Source organism: Lagopus muta, chromosome Z (assembly GCF_023343835.1).
Source record: "Lagopus muta isolate bLagMut1 chromosome Z, bLagMut1 primary, whole genome shotgun sequence".
Classification (NCBI taxonomy): Eukaryota; Metazoa; Chordata; class Aves; order Galliformes; family Phasianidae; genus Lagopus; species Lagopus muta.
Window position 1 is genome coordinate 2848607 of NC_064472.1, and position 19777 is coordinate 2868383.

General features: G+C 44.7%; 1 protein-coding gene across 1 annotated transcript in view; it reads left to right on the forward strand.

The window, feature by feature from the left end:
- Positions 1-19465: 19465 nt before the first annotated feature.
- LOXHD1 (lipoxygenase homology PLAT domains 1) overlaps positions 19466-19777 on the forward strand; it is a 124101-nt gene continuing 123789 nt past the window's right edge. Inside the window, exon 1 of the mRNA XM_048931717.1 lies at positions 19466-19751. Within this exon, the coding sequence (XP_048787674.1) occupies positions 19466-19751 (286 nt within the window). The remainder of the gene's footprint in view (positions 19752-19777) is intronic.

Here is a 19777-nt window from a genome sequence, read left to right on the forward strand (position 1 = left end):
TCTCCCTGATGCTTTTCTGCTTGGATGTTTCTGTGGACAAGTGGTACGAGATGATAAATATGGACCATGCATTTCTTTTGCTCTAAAGGATTTAGATTGAATTTTTTTGTTCCCAGGCAGGTGTTTCATGAAGTGATCTGTACTGCAAACGTGTGTGGTTTGGTTTTGTTTTGTTTTAATTTCAGAAGTGTCTTCTCAATCACCCCTTTAATAAATCTCTGTTTCTCACGACAACATTTTGAAGCAGTTGTGCAGCAGTGATGGATTTCACTATCAGACCATTTGGAAAACTGATCAAGTTGTTTCTTTGAATGATGATGTGAATGAAAATCGACCACTGCCAGGGATTTATTTTTCACTCAGTTACACAGGGCTGCCACTATCCCTGCAACCAAGACAACGTACTGTGTAAGCAGCCATCAAAAATTTATTCTCCAAGAGAGCAGTGATGCAGTAACACAGGCTCCCCTTGGAGGTGGTGGGCTCACCATCCCTGGGAGTGCTCCAGAACCATGGAGATGTGCCACATGGGGACATGGCCAGTGGGCATAGTGGGGTGGGTTGGTATTGAGCTTGGGGACCTTGAGGTCTTCTCCAGCCTTAATGATTAATTGGTTTTATGATTCTGTGACCTCCAATGACCATCTCCAGACCCTACAAGCCCGTAACACCTGAGCTGATCATGTTCTTTTTATTTCAAAGCTAATACACATGGAAAATAGTTTTTAAGCTCTGGAGTTGTTTCGTCTGAAATCACAGAGCTGTTTAGTGTCTTTTGGCTTTCAGTGGCATATAGTCACACTGTCTGGATTTGTTTATTTGATTATATCCAATCTGTTTTGCCTCACTCATCCACGTAAGGAATAATAGGAAAAATCCTTGGAGAGCACATCCTGACTCTATGGCAGGGCAGGTCTCTTATTATACAGAATAAACCTGCTGGCAGCACTTTATTTAGACTGCAAGTAGAATTGAGTGTCCACACATGGCTGCAGGAGGAACTGTGCATGTCTGCAAGCCGGAAACACTTCCAGCACTTCCAAAATAGTTTTGTGAGCAGCAGAGCTGAGGATAATTATCTTCTTCTGGATCTGTGAGAATTGAGGTGGATAGCACTTCAAATGTGTTTTTTTTGTTTGTTTTGTTTTAATTCTTTTTTATTTTTATCTTTAACATGCAGCAGTGGACTTATCCCATATTATATTCTGACCCAGCAGAGAGATTTTACAAATGCTCAGATGAACAGAAGAACTTAAGTGAGGGTTTCTGCCATAGGGAAGACCAGAACTACACTCTCCGTTGGGGATCTCTCACCTATCCTAGCTCTCCAGTATGATGAGGGCACAAAAGCACGACTAATATTCACAGCAGCTCTTTATTTCCCTAGGATTTCCATAGATTTCCCAGGGAGAGCCTGTCCCTGGGAGTGCTGCCTTGTTGTCAGCCTTGGTTGTTATTCACCAATGTCAGCACTGGGAGCTGAAGTGACAGATGGACAGACAGACAGAAGCAGAGATTCACACTGCCTTCCCTAAGAAAACATGGCAGCCAGCACCATTACCCCCAGAGTGTTCATGTGATCATAGGATCACAGAATGGATGGGTTGAAAGTCACTGTACAGCCCACACAGCCCCAGCTCTGCCATGGGTGTCCACGATGAGCAAACTTTGCTGATTCATGAACAAGGCTTTATCTGTGGGATTAATTAACCTACGGCTTAACGGGCTTCTCTTCCTTTAGCCCTCTAACTTTTAATTTTATACTGATAACCAGCAGGAAAAGGGAACAAATTGCATTCACTGCAATTAAAATCGATGGCTGCACAAATCGTCTTCCTTCGCACGGAAGATCGAACTGTGTCAGCTGATGGAGTGGCTTCAGGAGTTACTAATTTTCAGGAGATTTAATTTTTATTTTCTTTAAATGAAATAGAGGCATGAATAACTGAAAAAAATAAAAATAAAAATTGCAAATGTAGCATAAACCTGGAGTTAATTGCCTGGAGTGGAACTTTGTGCTAATTGTGGCCGTATCTCCCCACCAGAGCAGCTCAGATGCAGACAGCATCTGAGTAGTAATAACTAAGAATAGTTGGTCGCTTCAGTCCTGTGTTACAAAACAAGCAGCAATAGTGCTTAAATATTTTTTTAGAACCTGTTAAATTAATGAAGTCCAAGATAATTGCTAGTATTTTTGATAATCCTTATGTTAGTGCTGTTTATATTATTAGCAAGGCTTAGTATAGGATGGCATTAACTACATGTTCTATAGGAAATCATCCACATTCAGGTGAGTTGCTCAGTTATTTTGCAGTAGACACAAACACACTACAGCCATGGAATAAGCTCAGCAACACGACATAATTACAAACTGCATCCATCATTTTTAGTGTCAATCTGTAGATCAACAAGTTTCTTTTTCTTTGCATTTCACAGCTCTGGAAACGGCGTATGAATAAATTTTCTGCTTTGGCTACAGAACTCAAGCCATTTAAAATACACTGGCAGGTATTTTTTCTAAGCATGAAGATGCACCTAGCATCCTTTTTGTTAATATTAACATGTCTGTAAACAGGTATATGCTTTCACAGTGGATGCTTCGGATGATGCTCAAGTAGTTTGGCACTGCTCTCTTATCCAGGCCACGGTTTGGATTTTGCTAATACTACTGAGCTGTTTTGTAAGCTGCGTTTATTGTTTTCTGCTCCATAACTTCAAACCATTGTTAGGGCAATAGAAAGAGGCAGGCAGATTACAGACTGCGAAGCACATAGTTTTGTTAAAGACTCCAAAGGACCCGTCCATAAATCGCATAGACCAAGATGGGTTGAGCTGGATGTTAGTCCTGACTGCCTCTTTCTGAGACCAATCATAACCATCGCACCAGAAGACTGCATGAGGTTCATCTCAGAATGTAACTTTTCATCATTCTTGGTGGCAAATGAGGTCTCTGCCCAGAAGCAAGTAGCTTTGCCCAGTGCTGAGGTCAAGGTCTTGCTCGCTGAGAAGCAGCCCCAATGTGGTGAAGCCCCAACAAACAGAGGGCGAGAACTTGGGCTGCTTCCTTGGCCACATTGGCTGAGCAGCATTAAGAAATTGAGCCGTGTATTGCATTCGTGTTCTCAAAGTTTACAGATGAAAAAAAGAGAGAGAAAAGACGAGTCTTCAATTCCCAAAAAGGCAATCAGATTGAGAGCAATTTCTCTGAGTGCCTCGCGATGCCTTCCCATCCCACCCCGTGCATCACTAAGTGGAGACATCACCCAGACCTGTCTGAGGCCAAGGTTAGGCTTTGTTCTCTTTCAAAGATGACCCCATGTCCTTCAGGAAATCTATTAAATATATATATATGTACATATTTATCGGGCCAACCTTAAACTTGGAGCAGTCTCTTGTTGTGTGTCACTGCAAAGTGAATATCGGGTTGACCTGCAGCACTGTAATTTAGCAGGGGTATTCATCCCATAGCACCAGCTTGAGTTGCAGAGCAGTCTGTGCTCCTGATAAAGGGCTCTGATATTGGGATGTAATTGCTTTTCTAATATCCATGTATTATTTACACTACGCCACTGCTGCAACCAGTGGCAAACTCCTTCTGACTCCAGATCTGTTGTTATTGTAATGTATTTGCTGGAGCAGTGCAAGGTCAGACTGATTTCAGTTATTTGGCTGTAAATGACCCAACTGAAACCAATAGTTTCAATACTATAGAACCAATGAAAGTGAGATCCGAATCAGGGCTTGGAGTATTAATTTACTTTATTGCCATATCCTGACAGATGGTTATTAAGTACTTTAAGTATTAATGCTGCTGCTTTATTTATAACAGAGATATGTCTTACTGGTTTCTTAGGTATTCCTTCAGGAAAAAAAGGTCTTCAAGGGGAAACTGAGGAGAACAGGCACACAGAAGAGGATTGGATCATGGTGAAAATGCACTATCAGAATGCAGAGTTCGATTTTAAGCGCTAAACACAGCTCTTCCAAGGACACTGAATGAGATACTGCTCGATACAGTTTTTCACTTGGCAGGCAGCGATGGCCAGGTCTTTGTGAAACTAAATCCGTAATTCTTTATGCAGTATTTTAATTTCAGCAAAATCTTTTCCTTTCCCAGTGCATCTGGGAAATTATCACCTGAGGGAGACCTGCAGATGGCGTTTTCAAGCCCTGGTATCTGGATCAGACTTTCCTAAGCTGTCTGCTCTAACCTAACGCTGTTCTTGTTGCAAAGCAGTGCTGAAGTGACCCCTGGTCCTGTGCAGGTGAAGCTGCCCATCACACACAGCTCTCTCCAGTTAGAAAACACGTGGGACAGAGGTAAAAAATCTGTGCCCCAATGGAGAAAAGTGAGCAAATCTATCAAGAAAAGCAAAGCAATGCCTTGAGGTTTGCTTATCTCCAGGAGTCAGGATGTTCTTTGCTGCAGAGGATTGATTCCACCAGACAAAACTGGCCTTTGCCTTGAGAAGGGGCTCTTACTCTGCTGTGTATGGATGTTAGAGGCACAGTTTTCTTCCTATTTCACACAGAAAGATAAGATGGATGTAGTTCACAGCAATGAAGAAAATCAAACTGTTCTGAACGGGGGAAGCAAAGCAGCAGATGAGCCCTCTGGTGGCACAGAAACTGGTTAAGGTGCAATTAATGCAGCTAGTTGTTCCTCTCTTTTTTTTCCCTCGGTTTCCATCTCTCAGAGGTTGACAGGTCCCTTTTGTCTTCATATTTTTTTAAAGCTCATTAACTGTGAAAGGGCTGTTGGGTGGCTGCCCTGGGTGCATAAATACAGGGCTGAGTGCTGCTGCCCTGCCTCATCTCCTGGCTTCCTCGTACAGTTCTGCTGGGACACCTGGGGACTTGGGAAGGAAGAGCATCGCAAGAGCAGCTGCCATGAGGTGCAGAGAGAAGCTCCAGTCTGCTGGTGGGTGTGCTGGTAGGGTGGAGATTTTCTCTCTTCTTTTTTTACTGTTGGACCATTTAGGCTCCAAACTGCAGATTCATCAGACCCCTTTTCCCTTCCTCCCACCAGGAGGGAGCCTACAACAATTTGAGGTCTGTCCAGAAGTTATAACGTGGCTTTTTTTTTTGTTTCCTGCTGTAATTATATTCAATACATTCGAGAAAAGTGGTTAAAAATCACAGGTAAAAAGTTTTAAAGCTGGATACACGTCAGAGATTTGGCTCTGTTCTTCAGAGCCATCCTGCATTGTCCTCTGTGGGAGAAAACACAGGAGAAGGATTGCTGCTCATTAACATGGGTGGAGGGTATCTGCAGGAATGAGCATGAACTGGAGCAGGTAGGAGCTGAGTCCTGTTTATCCCCCTGTCACAGCTTCACCCTCAAAGGAGCTGAATTGCCTTGAGTTAATAATGGAGCTATAAAAATTTACATGATGATTTGGTAATTTATGTTTATAATAAGCTTCCCCAAATCCATGTGGATTGCGGGAGCATAGGCTAAGCCACTGCATTAAAAAAATAAGAAGTTTATTATTGGGTGCTTTAAATGAATTAATAGGGGCTAATAGAGCCCTGAAGATGTGGCCTCAGCTATGAGGACTTGAGCTGTGCTGGAAATCCTGGCAGTAAATCAAGTGAGGGATGAGGAGCCTCTCATGCTTTATTTCTTTTTATTCATTCACATAGGAAATTATGCTTGTGAATCTCAAACAACTCTGTCAAAAGACCAAGGAGAGTTATGTTTTCACAAGTCCTTTATTGACGTGTGTTTGAATTATTCTACTTCTTATCTCCTCCTAAGAAGGTGCATTTCAAATAGTGGCATCACTGGTCTTTTATGTGCTGGAGACAAAATACCACTGTTTCTTTGGAGCAATGCTCTGCTCTTTGAATACCAGGAGTGTTAGCCTTGAAATCCCAAACATAGGATCTGGGGTTTGAGGTGTAGGATTCAGCACATTTCAGCTGTGTTATGTGGATCTTGCACAGAGGATGGGGTCTGCGTGGTGTGGCATGGTCCCAGTTGCTGACCTTCCATTGTGCACAGGATACTATGGGCAGAGGGAGCCAAAATGTTGTACTAAGGGATGTGGTTTAGTGGGGAAATAGTGGTGGTAGGTGGATGGTTGGACTGGATGATCTGGAAGGTCTTTTCCAACCTTGGTGATTCTATGATGATTTTATGAAGGTGCCCTGGGCAGGGATAGCTGAAGATGTAGGGTGCTGTGGACATGAGTAGCTGAAGGTGCATCATGGGCAAGGACAGCTGAACGTTTGGGGTGCCATGGGCAGGAGTAGCTGAAAGTGTGGCCATCTGAGAACAGCTCTTGGTCGAAGTTGCAGCAAGTGTAAAATATGAGATATAGAGATTTTTTTTTTTAATTGATATCATGACTTTAAGAGTTCAACACAGTGCCATATGCTGCTTGCCAGCTCGAAAGCAGGAACTTTTTGGTAGGTATTATACACACAGGCATAAATGGAGTGACCCACATCTCTAGCTTTGCCCAGAGCTCTTTAGGAGTGCGTTGGCTGCTTTGGTGATACCAGCAAGCGCCTGTGACCTTTGTCTTAAAGAACACTGTTTGATATCTTGGAGAGTCTTTTTGGAAAACCTTTTGAGCTGAACAGCTTACACAAAGTGGGGAGAATTAGTTATCTTCTGGTTAAACTGCTATTTGCACAAAGTGGCTGCCTAACCAGAAGCACTTGTGCTGCAAAGAGCATCCCAGCAGTGACCTTCACCCACCATAACAATCAGAGCTGTTTAATTTGGCATATGCTGGCTCCTTTCTTGCAGTGAAAGAGGTGCTTGATTATTTCAGTGGCTTGAGGAAACGCAGCCCCACGCTCAGTCACAAAGCCACCTTTGAGAAGCTGAGGCTGGTAACTGCAGCTGTCCCCAGCACTGATGGCAGGGAGGGCTGGAAGGGATGGAATTGCAGCTGTCCTGTGGCAAAAATAAGTGCCATACATCACTCAGGATAGGACACCAGCGTTTGATGATTCTGGTCTTGTGAAGCTTCTCTGTGATGGGAACAGAAATAAACTGCACAAATGCTTCCCCTGCAGCATCTGGATGCAGGGAGGTCCCTGTGCACTCATGCAGTCTGACACTCAATGTCAGCAGAAGTTACTGCTGAGTCCAGAGCCTGACCCCATGGCTGTAAGTACTTGCTTAGAGCTGAACTGCTGCAGAAGTGCTTCCTGAATTGAATGTTTGCCCTTAGAAAATGCTGGGATTTAGGTTGCCTCCAGCTTACATTTCAGTTCAATTAGCTGGCAGAGCTGATCTCAGCATGGATTAGGATTGACTTACGACTCCCACACCAGGAATGAGTGGCAGCAGCACTTCTTTCTTCATCCCCTTCTCTTATAAAGGTGCCCTCTAATTTATTATTACTTTTTTTTTTTTTGTGGCGAATTATTTCATCTGCTTGATATTGTCCCTCGGCCTTATTCCTTTGTTTGTCCTCTTTGTGCTGTGCCCATTGCAAAGACAGTGCTAGCAGGGCTTTGTGCAGCATTTCTGGCAATGTGGCTTTTCAGTGCCATGAATGTGAAAATTTGCCACTTGTCTTCTGCTTGTCAGCTGTGGACCTGGTGCACAGAGCAGTGGGAAGCTCTGCCAAGGTATCTTCCCCAGACAAATTTAACCAGGGCTGCAGCAGAATGTGGGGTGGGCTCTCAAGTTTTTCTGGCTCTCCATTTACATTTTACGGAGTGAGGAACCTCTCTGCTGGTCTTCAGTACACAAGGTGACCTGGAGCAAGCCCACAGTGTGAAAGCATTTTGGCATCACCTCCTGCTGCTGTGGGAGGTGCCCCTGCAGGAGCAGCAACCCAGGGGCTATGGGGCCCCTGCAAAAGTCTCAGTGTCAAGCATGTAACATGCTAAGAGAATTCAAATGAGAATAATATAAAGTCTGGAAACAAGCCTCAACCCTAATATCTTGAGCATCTTCAGTTTTCTTCCCTTGTTCTCTGAGCACCAGAACCTTCCTGGACATGAGGAGTCAGTCCTGCTTCAGTCTAGCAGATGTGAATATTAAGCAAAAGGTGCAGGTTGGTGTTAACCTTGTGCTGCTCTCCCCCTGTGCTGTAACTGAAGTTAGGAGTCATTTTACCAGCAGCAGGTGGCAAAGTCCGCATGGTCCAGAAGCAGAGCTTTATCCCTGAAGGAGCCACTGGGTTTGTAGTGACAGAGGGTGATGTGATTTCAGAGGGGGCAAGAAATCAATTGGGCTCAGGAGTGAGATCTGGGGCAGGCTGTCTGCCCGTCTGCTGTCATTACACACCGCTCACTGCCATGGGACTGAGAGCACTTTGCAGCTGGGGATGGAGTCCCCCACAGACAATAATGCAGAGGATGCTCAAGGAGGGAGTTCAAGCGATGCCGTGCATGCTGGGGAGGTGTATTTGCATGCTGACAGCTGCTTAGAGCCACATTCAGATAAGGCATGGCAAGCAGCAGCTCCTGCAGGAAATAACCAGATCAGCTCTGACATCCTGCGAGTAAATCCGCGGCACAGACAGATAAGGGGCATTAATATTTCCTGTGCTGGGCCTGGATGCTGTAACTCACAGAGCTTTTCTATTTTTGTGTCAGCATGATAGAAAGTTCAGTATTTATTGTGTTATCAGGGCGAGTTCAGCTGCAATTATTTTGCTTTTATCCCTTCCCAGACACGCGCATGTACACTTGCCCTCTTGTTTCTTGGCAGCTTCTAACAATGCCTATAATCCTCCTTGGCAGAAATCTTCTGAACTAAATCTTCCAGCAGTAAAATAAAATAAAATGAAATAAAATAAAATAAAATTAATTTAGGCGATATTTTTTCCCCCCTTCCATTCCTGCAGCGGCAATTGAAATAAATAAATAAGTAAAAATTTAAGTGAACAAACTTTGCCTAAAAGTTGACTCTCTTTCAGTGCCTGCTCAGTTTGTGTTCTGCAAATCCATATTGCTGCGAGATAAGGATCCCTGGGAAGAGGAGGGTGGCACTGAGAGATAGCAGTGCCACCTGGTTGACTCAGATTTATGGTGAGTGAGAGAAATAAACACACTCAGCCCACGTGCATGTAAGCAGACCACTTGAAATCCACAAGGAAATCCAGACTTTACCTTTGTCACAAGCTTTTGGGGGATTATTGGTGTCTGAAAGGGTGAAACGATGAAGAGAATATGGTACTTACTTGTACCATATTGCAAAAAGACTTTCATCCTGCTGATGTTTAGCCTTCCCTCTTTGTCTGCACACAGCTGCTAACTGTGGGCTTAGGGTGAAAGCTGAGATTAAGATGAAAGTAGTCATGTAACTTTGGGTGCTAGCAGATGTTTGTGAAGTAGTTGTGCAGTTTTGGACTCTTTGTAGGATGTTTGACAGCTGCCTGCCCGGTCCCAGAGATGAGATGTTGTCTTCTCCCCAAGAAATAAGGGAAGAACTCATGTATACTGGAAAACAATGGGAAGATCTGATGGTCAGAAAGTGATCTCTCTGAGTGCACACAGAATCTTGGTTACTTTAGCAATTCTCCACCTGGATTTGGGAAAACCACAGTATCCTGTGAATTTCCTGTGGTTGGGATTCACCCCTGGGCATGGAGACCTCATTCGCTTAGAATCACACAATCATAGAACCATGAAGATCGGAGAAGACCTCCGAGATCCCCAACCAACACCACTACGCCCGCTGACCGTGTCCCATGTGCCACATCTCCATGGTTCTTGAACACCTCCAGGGAGATGATGGGTTCTTCATCATCTCCCTCAGCAGCCTGTGACAGTGCCTGATCACTCCTTCTGAGAAGAAATTATTCCTAATATCCAACGTGAACTTCCACAACTCTGGCAGAGTTTTGGGGTGGAAAGCTAAGGTGTAGACGCCTAGGGGACACGTTTTGGGTCACCTGGTCACAAAGTGATAAACAAGCAGTTGTCTCAAAAATATGGAGAAAGCAGCATCAGGAAGGACCATAAGCATTGCAAAATCCAAAATGGGAAAATGGGTTGCAGAAGGTCCAGAGAAGGGCCACAAAGATGTTCAGTCTCTCATGAAGGCAGGCTGAGGTAGCTGGGCTTGTTCAACATGGAAAAGAAAGGGATCCAGGGACACCTCACTGCAGCCTTCCGTTACCTGAGGGGAGTAGTGAAGGTAATGGAATCAGGAGGTGTTCTCCACTCACTGGGTGATCTTGGCCATGCTTCTGCCCTTGTCCTATTAACCCCTTGTCTCCTTCTATACAGAGTCTCTGGGGAAAGATCTTGTCTTCTCCATGTTGTTATTGCATCATTTGACACAGCAGGGACCAACCTCAACTGGGAACACTGATGTAACTGCAGAGCAAACACGAAATAAAACCATTTCCCCCCTCCCCCCTCAGTTTTATGGGAAAAGGCTATAGAGCCTCGTAAGCTGATGGCTATAATGAGTGTCAGAAATTGTGAAGCAGCATTTGCAGCATGGGATGTTATTTATCTGTTCTGCATTGGTAAAGCAGAGATGTGCTCAGCATCCCTGCCCAGATCAGAATGTGCACAGGGATGCTAAGAAACAGACTTTGGGAGGTTGTAGGTGGGCAGGAGGGGAAATCAAAGACAGTTACATAGCTGATCTGGCATTACCTGAGGACCTGGGTATTTGAGACCTGCCTTTATTGAGTTTGATCCTCATCTTGCTGCAAAGGGTGCAAAGGTAGCGTACAGAATTGGCACAGTTGCAGCAAATGTCCCCATTGTAAGCAACAAGCAGTGTCCCGTGGACTGTAATCATTGCTGCTACTCTGGTCTCAGATAAACGAGTCTGGTATTGAGATGGCAGCTTAATTCCCAGAAATTTAACTCTGAGGTCAGAAGAGTGCATGGGAGTCTGCATGTTTACTGTTTACATGATGGTCCTGAGCTCTGCAGAAACTTCTTCCTGCTGAGCAATGTCAACAATCACAGAAATCGTTCAGGTTGGAAAAGGCCTCCAAAATCATAGAATCATGGAATCATAGAATCCTTGGAGTTGGAAGGGATCTCTGAAGGCCGTTTGGTCTATGCAGTACTGCACACAAAACCATGTCTCCTAAGTACCTCATCTGCATGGTTCTTGAAGATCCCCAGACAGAGTGATACCATCACCACTCAAGGCAGCCTGTGACAGTGCCTGACCACTTCTTGGAAGAAGAAATCATTCCTAATATCTAACCTGAACCTCTCCTGGTGCAATTTGAGACCATTCCCTCTTGTCCTGTCGCTGTTAACCTGGGACAGAGGCTCCTCACCACAACCTCCTTTCATGAAGTTGTACAAAGTGATGCGGTCTCCCTTGAGCCTCCTCTGCTCCAAGCTGAACACTCCAAGCTCCCTCAGCCACCCCTCATAGCACAGTGCTCCAGACCCATCACAGCTCGATTGCTCCTCGGGCTCCGGGGCCTCAATGTCTTTCACATTGTGAGGGGTCCAACACTGAACACAGCAGACCTGTGTACTTTACCCAGCAAACAGCGCACCTCTCCAAGCCACGGGCTGCAGCTTCTCCAGGAGAACACTGCATCAGACAGTGCCAAAGGCTTTGCTGAAGTCTACGTAGGGTACATCAACAGGCTTTCCCTCGTGGAAGGAGATGGGGTTGGTCGAGCAGGACCTGCTGTTCATGAACTCATGAGCCTGATCCGCTTGTTGCCCCAGCCACGCTGTGTGATCTCCATCAAGACGATCTGTTCCATGACAGTGGCACTGTCTGCACTGGCAGCGCCGAGTTCTCTTTGGGATCGCACTGCTTGTATCAAATATGAAATGCCCTCAAACCTCTGCACAGACCTCTGAACCAAAATAAAAATTAACAGCGGTTGTTTTTTCAGTTCCGTAGTTTTTAAGTAAACCGAGCTGTAGAAACATCTGTTACCTTTGGTTTTAATTTAATGCATAATAGCTTACATCGTAATAAATGATTCTGTGCGATTTGGGTGTAATTTTGATTTGTCATGAAGTTCACAGCCAGATCAGTGTGGTTAACGGCAGTTCTGCAATCAGCCTCGCTATGTGTCACATCAGAGCAGCCATTACTGCATTTTAAAAGGCTGAATTACTGTGTTGTTTGTATTAAATCTTAATGCTGTTCTGGATAACAGCAACGTTTTCCCTTGGAGGTAAGCGCTGAATAGAGTTTGTGTTCCTGAGTGTAAAAACCAGACGGGGTTTTTCAGTGAGATTGCCTGAATTCAGGCAATTTTAGAGAGGTTAGATGTACCCGAAAGTAATTTCAAACCTGTCTAAAATGAAAGAACACATTTTCTCCCCTGGCTGTATTGTTATGGTGAAGTCCTTTTTATGAGTTATGAGAGGTTAATGGTGTGCTGTCATGTTAATTACAGAAAATAATGTACTCTCACAGCTGACCTTTTCAGGAAAGACAACAAAGGTTTACATTTCTCTGTGGCTGGAAAGAGGACGGGAACTGCTTTGTGTTTGCTTGTTTTGGGCAGTCCCTTTCCCAGTGACCACTGCAGCATGGTGAGAGCATCATCCTGGGAATGTGAGATTATGTATATTGCCATAGGAATTGATCTGTGTACGTTTCCAATACGCCTGGAAAAAAATCAGAGATCCACAGCCAAAAAATAACTGAGCCTGATTCTCTCCATCACTTCTGTGTTCGTGAGGACAAGAATATTGTCCTATTATTCCATGTTTCTCCCAGCACAGCCCAAATGGTGTATCTCTTAGCAGGGACAACTGACCCAGTTGCCCTGTGTATTCAGTGATGCAAAACTGACCTGCAGACTTTAAAGAAAAAAGTTTTGTAGCTCTTGGTTAAATCAGAATTTCAGAGGCATCAATGTGTTTCAGAGGAATGTTATTTGGATTTCATTTGCTCGTAATTTCCCTCTGAAAATTCCTGGCCCATAGGTGTTTTATTTTTTCCTTCTCTACAATTAAGAACCTGTTTAGCCAATGAAGCCTCTGCTTCATTGGCCCCTGGCATCACTGTTGAGCTGGGAGAGCTTTCCCATTTCCCCAGGTGATGGTGACAGCAATAGGTATAATGGACTCATTTGGATAATTCAGTGCTTGCTTGGCATATCTGGTTTCTCTGGTGACACTCTGACATTCACGCTTGACTTCTTCACCTCTCAGATAATAAATGAAAGAGGTTTCACCTTGTTGGCAGTGCTGGCTTTTGGCCCAATATCTTTCCTGACATTGAGTAGCTGAGAAATTAAATTACCTAATTACCTGGCCAGCTCCCTAATGGATGCCATTAATTATGGCTTTTAAGAGAAGTTGTTTTTATTCTTTATCCACGTGAGAACTGCTTCCCTTGGCCTACCATAGCCAATTCCTTCCTTTCCCAATCTTGTCTATCTCCAGTCTTCTGTGAGCTACTGCTAAAGCTGGCAGGTGTTGTTTTCTGCACTCTTCACCTCGTGTCTCATAGCCAAAACGAAAATCCTGTTTGTGTTGTGGGTTGCTTTGTTTTTTGTTTGTTTATCTGTTCCTTCGCCTAATGCTGCTACACCATGGTGGTCGTGATTTACTCTTATGTCTGTTTCCTTCCTTTAAATGAGAAGGGAAGTTCAGGCGGACTGCTTTGCAGAAGGACTGTGCATCTCCAAGCATGCCTTTTACTTACAACTTGTTTTCATGGCACTTCTCAGGGGAACATCTTCTCCCAAGAGCTGTCAGCTTAATGAGAATCACAGACCATCCTGAGCAGGAAGGCGCCCAGAAAGAGCTGGAGTTCTTGTCTCCACACATCACCACTCAAAACTGTCTGAGGGTGAAGATGAGTGAAAATGCATCACTGTTCCTTCGTGAGAGTCAGCTGGAAAGCATGAGTCTGATGCCCTTCCTCTTGTTAAGTCTCTCCAGTGGAATCAGAAGCCCTCTGTACAAATGGGCGTGGGGCAGGCAGACTAAGTTGGGAGGAAGCAAGAAACTTGTGGCTCTTAGAGGTCAGGGATGGCTTTGGTTCTTTGTGATAAAGAAAAGTAGCTGAGAAAGAAGATAAGGACAAGGACAGTGGCACTGGATTGGTTGTGGTGTCCATCCGCAGTGATGTGGGTGAATGCAGCAGTGATGTGCTCCGTGCCACTGGGATGGGAATAAAGCTCTTGGGTTTGCTTGGATCTACTCTGCATCATGTAGGCCTTCAAGCAGTGTTAGATTCAACTGATCTCTTCGCTTCTATTCGCTTCTATTTTATAACTTTCTGGCAAAACAGATAGGTCAAAGTTCTAGGTAGGTTGATTTCTTTCTGGGGGGAAAACTTAAAGCAGCTTCTATGAAAGCTGGAGTACAGTAGGCTGTGGAAGATCTTAGTATGTCATTCACAATGGTCAGTGCTCTGCTCTCTTCCTAGTTTTGGTGGTCAGATTGATGTGTACTATGATCAAAAAGAACAGAGGAATGGGACATGTTGAGGCTGAATCTCTCATTCTTTTGGAATCAGCAGGACTCAAACTATGAGTCTTAAAGGCAAGCTTCCTTCAGCAGGGAATCATCTATGATACCAGTAATTGTGCAGCCTGCTCTTATAAAGGCATTACTACAACTGGGTTAAATAGGATTAAAGCCCTATAAGCAGTTTATCCAGCTGGTGATCTAGTCTCTTCTAGAATCTACGTGCACATGAAACTCCTGGTCTCTGCAGTGCTTATTTTCTTACCATTTTGTTAAAAGCCACTTGGAGAAGCAGGTGAAAACATGGCCAGCTCCTTTCACTTTTCCTCTCTTTGCAGAACACTTAACAAGGTGACTGGGATTACATTCTTCCAAATCCCATGCTGCACATTTCCTTCAGTACCAGGGTTTGTTTCATCACTGAGACCCCCCTGCTTATGCAAAAAAAAGGCTTCAAACAGGGTTTTGTTGTTGTTGTATTTGTTGAGTACACACTGGCTCCGCTTGACTTTCTGAGGACACGTGAAATGCTGCAGTCACGTTCCAATCCCTTTTAATAGCGGATAGCTGATTCTTAGCTGGGCTTAACCCCTGTGAATTAAACTGATAGAAGCGCACATCTCTTTCACCAGCGCTGCGTTCCCTTGTTTCCATCAGAAGTGTCGTCAGGCTCCTGCTAATGGAGCATCCCTCTCGGCTAAGCCCCTTGCTACCAGCAGAGGCCGTCATGCCCATACGCTTGAAGGCAGCGAGCTCCCACCGCAGCCCGCGGCCGCGTTAAACCTTTCCCTCCTGCCTCGGGATGGCTCGGGCTCGTTACACAGCACCCCAAACGGCCTCTCGGTGAGCTGATGAGATCGCAGTGCAGATGCGGATTTTGCTGTTATTTCAGTGTAAGGAGTTAAAAAGGAAAGAAAACAACAACAACAACAGCAACAAAACCCACAAGAAAGAATAATCATCTGGGTCTGGAAGGAGAAGCAGAACTGTGAGCAGGCACTGTGAGGTCTGATTAAATCTGCCGTGATTGGTGCTGCAGCACCAGCAAGGGACCCCCCGGCACCTCCTCTCTCCAGCCTCATCTACGCAGAAGGGAAAGGAAATGGCTGCATTATAGGAATCCTTCGGTATTTGTTTCTGAATTTCTTTTCCAAAGGAGATGTGCTCTGTGAGTGTGCTCTATATGTCTATAGCACACTGGGCTGCTGCTCCACTGCCATCACATGCACAGAAAATAAAACCCAGCAGTGATACAGCTGTGGCTGTGGCTGCAACACTGCCCTGAGCCCTGGAGCTGGCTGATGCTGAGCATCTCTTCACCTCCATCCTCATTGAATGTATGGGTAACCAAAAGAACAGCTGAATGTAAACCTTTTTCCTTTAAATGAATTCACAACAGTGCAATGAGCAGTAACAGACCCTAAAAGCAGAGCTGTGTATATTGAAAAATAACCTTTCCTGAAGCAAGAGGCATCACTGTGTGTCTGCCTTGGAACAATCCTGCTTTGGGGTGTGGTGTTCCTCGGTGTGATGCCTTGTTAGAGGGCATCTGGATGTTATGGTAAACAACACAACACAGGATAAGCATGGAAAGGAATGAATGGAAAAGGATGAGCTAAAGAAAAGGTGTGTTCTTCCTTTGTCTGAAGTATTGGGGTAATTCCAGCCCAAGCACTGCACAGGTTTTAGCAGCCCAAAAAGTTAAAGGTGGGTTGGGAGCTTAAAGAGCCCAATTCTGACTTAATAGGCTGCAGCATGTCTGTAATCCAGCTTGTGTCTCTGAGCTCACAGCGCTCCGGTGACTTTTGGTCTGCCTTTTGGGGATGGGGATTTGGGGGAACCTCCTGCTGAACCCACAGTGAGAATCCAAGCCAGTATAAATATTGGTGACAGTTGTAACTAATGGTCCTCACCAATAGCTTGGTTGCTTTCCTGTAGTTCTTTACGCACCAGTAAATCCTATTGTTCTTCTCCCAGCTGTTATTCACCCCTAGAACAAAAACAAGCCGGACTTTCTCAGCACATCTCTTCAGATAAAACAACAGAAGAAGGAAGCATATGGAGCAAAGTCTGAATGAGACATGGCAAATCCCTCTTCTCCTCCTGATCCCCATCACTTTAGCTCACTGGATAAGAGGCCTTTTCCTGACTTCTACCTGAGGTTCTACTCTGCTGCAGCAGGAGGAAGTGACCTGTGATGCTAGGAGAAGCTCAGAGGGATGTCTCCCACTGGAGCAGCTCTTTTTCAGGTCCTGTGGTGTCCAGCTGGTGCTTCTAGCATCTTGGATATGCTTCTTTCTATCACCCTGCTTATTAAACTGGGGACATCTGTGTGTACAGCCAGAGCTTCATCTCTGGATGGTGCTCCAGCAAAGGGTAGAATCAGACTGAGGATGAGCACCCTAAAACTTGTGTTAAACCTCTCAGTGTGGGAGGAAATGGTGTTTCTTCCTCTACCAACAGACCTGCTGCTGCAGACAGGTAACTTAGTTTGGGAGGAGCAAGGAGATAATATTACAGAAGGTATTTTTAGGCTGGAAGGGAGCAGTCCTGCAGCTGGATTGCCTGCCCTGAGTAATTACAGCAGTGCCTTTTGGCCTGAGAAGTTGATGCTGTCAGCATTTTGATGCAGGGAGCTGGAGCCACTCAGAGCAGCAGTGTGCAGGGATGTTTTTTGATGAAGTGTTTACCTTGTGTAACAGAGAGATGAGCTTTGCTTTCCTCAGAGATCCCACCATTCTTCTTTTTCTGAAAGCTTATTTTTTGTCGTTGTTCTTCTTCTTTTTTTTTTCCTCTTCTTTGGAAAGGTTGTCTCTTCTGAGACCAGCATCCCTCTGTTCTCCACTGCGCCATCAATCACGTGCATATATCAGAAGCACCCTGAACAGGAGCTCTGTGTGCTTTCCCACTGCTTTCCAGATAACACAGGTCCAGGAATAGGTCCCAGGATTTCAGCAAGAGAAGGTTATCTTTTTAGGAAGGACGTGCTTTTTTTTTTTCTTTCCCCTTCTTGATGTGATTTTCAGATCTTGGAAAAGCCATACTTCTGTTTCATCTCAAACCTGTGCTTAACCTACTTGGAAGCCGTCCCTGAATAATTTGCTTTATCATTTTTAATGGTAACATTTCCATTCAGTAACAGAGGCCATGACAGATGAGGTGCATTTTTAAAAATTATTGTTCACTTTAAATTGCTGCAAATTGATACCTGATGAGAGGAGGGACTGACTGTTGCCCCCTGGGCCAATGCTCCATCAGATCTTGACTGGAGCCATGCTGCTGCTGTCCTACTCATAGAATCATTAAGGTTGGAAGAGACCTCCAAGATCCCCCAAGCCCAACCTACCCCACCATGCCCACTGCCCATGTCCCCATGTGCCACATCCCCATGGTTCATGAACACCGCCAGGGATGAGAACTCCACTTCTCTGGGCAGTTTCTGCCACTGCCTGGTCACTCATGTTGCACATCCTACCATTAAAACAGCTTTTCCTTTCCATCAATCCAGCCTTGATGCTGTTCCTCCTTCAAAGCTGGCAGATGGAAACCCCAATATTGGTCTAAGAGGACTTTCAAAGCTAATGTATTAGAGGCTTAGCATGGCTAAACCCTCTGATACACCATGTAGTACTTAACAAGCTGTCAGTCTGGGCTGCAAACCACCCAGCACATAACATTTAATTCACCATTTGAGGAACCTTGTTTTTCCTGTGGGCTTTTTTTTTTTTTTTTTTTTTTTTTTTTAAATCCTCTTTTGCTGTCAGGTTCCTGGTCCTGACTGCAGCTGAGATTGACTTGGTCTTGTGTTGGTCCTTCCCTTCCCTGCTCTGAAAGAAAAAGCAGCTGGAGCTGCACACCAACCCCTTCTGTGTGCACTGGATGTTGGGTGAGCTTGATGCTGATGTCCTCATGGGATGAATTGTGCTCCAATGTCTTTCCAGCCATCATAGAATCATTTGAGTTGGAAGGGACTCTTAATGGCCATCCGTTCCAACTCTGTGCAGTCAACAGGGGTGTCTTCAGGGATGGACAATCCACAACATCACGTTGCATCATTCATTTTTCCTTTTCTCATCTCTCTCACCTCAGTCTTTGCATTTGAGAAATGCCAGATTCCTAAGCTTGTGCTTTTGTTCACTTACAAACCTGAGATTTGTTTTGTGTTTTTTTTTTTGTGTACAAACCTCTTTGTTTTGCAAAAAGGGGCCATTTTATGGACAACTTATGCAAAAGCTATGCAGCATTTTCTTCTTCTATGTGTTGTATTTATTTGTTGTATTTATTTTATTGAATGCTGATTTTTCATTTGGCTTGATTTCTGGCAGATGGATGCAGGAATGAGTTGCTGATGCTATGGAGGTCTCCTGACCTTCATAGAGATCCTGGAGATGTTCATGATTTCTGGTCACAGAAAATCCATGTAAAGTTGAGACCTCCATTGTCAGTAAGGCGATCCTGACACTATGAATAATGGAGATGAAATGCAGACCAGTGCGGTATAGTTGCTCGATGGGTCTCCTTTTTCACCTGCCCATCTGCCTCATAATCACATGACAACCTTGAGTAAATTTTCATGAGGGTTCTGAAGCTGCTACAGGTTGGGAGGAGGAGGATTGCTTTTGTTCTTGCTGGCATATGGAGAGGAGAAGCAAACTGGACCATGTGTCCTCATCCAACCCATTTTCCAAAGGGCAACAACTGTGAATAGAACGTACTGATACGATAGAGTCAGACTGTCAGCTGACCTTGAGCAACACTGAAAACAGGAGAATGGTCTCAGCTCAGCCCAATGAATAAATCGTAATAGCAAAAAAAGGAGAAAATCCAAATACAGAGAGAGACAGAAGGGAAGGAAGGGGAAAGTGCCTCAATTGAGGAGGTGAAGGAAGGCAGAAGTCGGGAGGCGAGCTGTTGGGTTGGGAAGGACTCCAGGACAGATGGACAGACAGTGAGACGTGGAGGAGAAAGGACGCTGAAACGAGAGCAGCCCATCCCCAGGCAGAGGAAGGAGTTTTAAGGACTTTTGTAATAGGTAAAGTCACCAGGAGAGGTGGCAAAATTTGGGTTGTGGGAATCCTGGTGCATTGTTTAAAGTGCAGGAGTGAAAAACAATGCCATGAAAGAGACCAAAAAGAATAAGGCAGAAGAAGAGGGGGAAGACGAGGAGGAAGAGGAGGAGGAGAACGAGGAGGTGGTGGAAGATGTAGTTGAGGAGGCAGTAGAAGAAGATGGGGAAGATGAAAGCCAGAAGAAAAAGAGCAAAAAGAAATCAAAGTCCGAGGACTCAGAAGATGATGGGGAAGTGAAGAAGAAGAAAAAGAAGAAGAAAAAAGCCAAGAGAAAAGAGTACAGCAGTGAGGAGGAGGATGACTATGAGCGCAGAAAGAAGAAGAAGAAAAAAGGCAAAAAGAGCAAAGAAAAGAAGAAA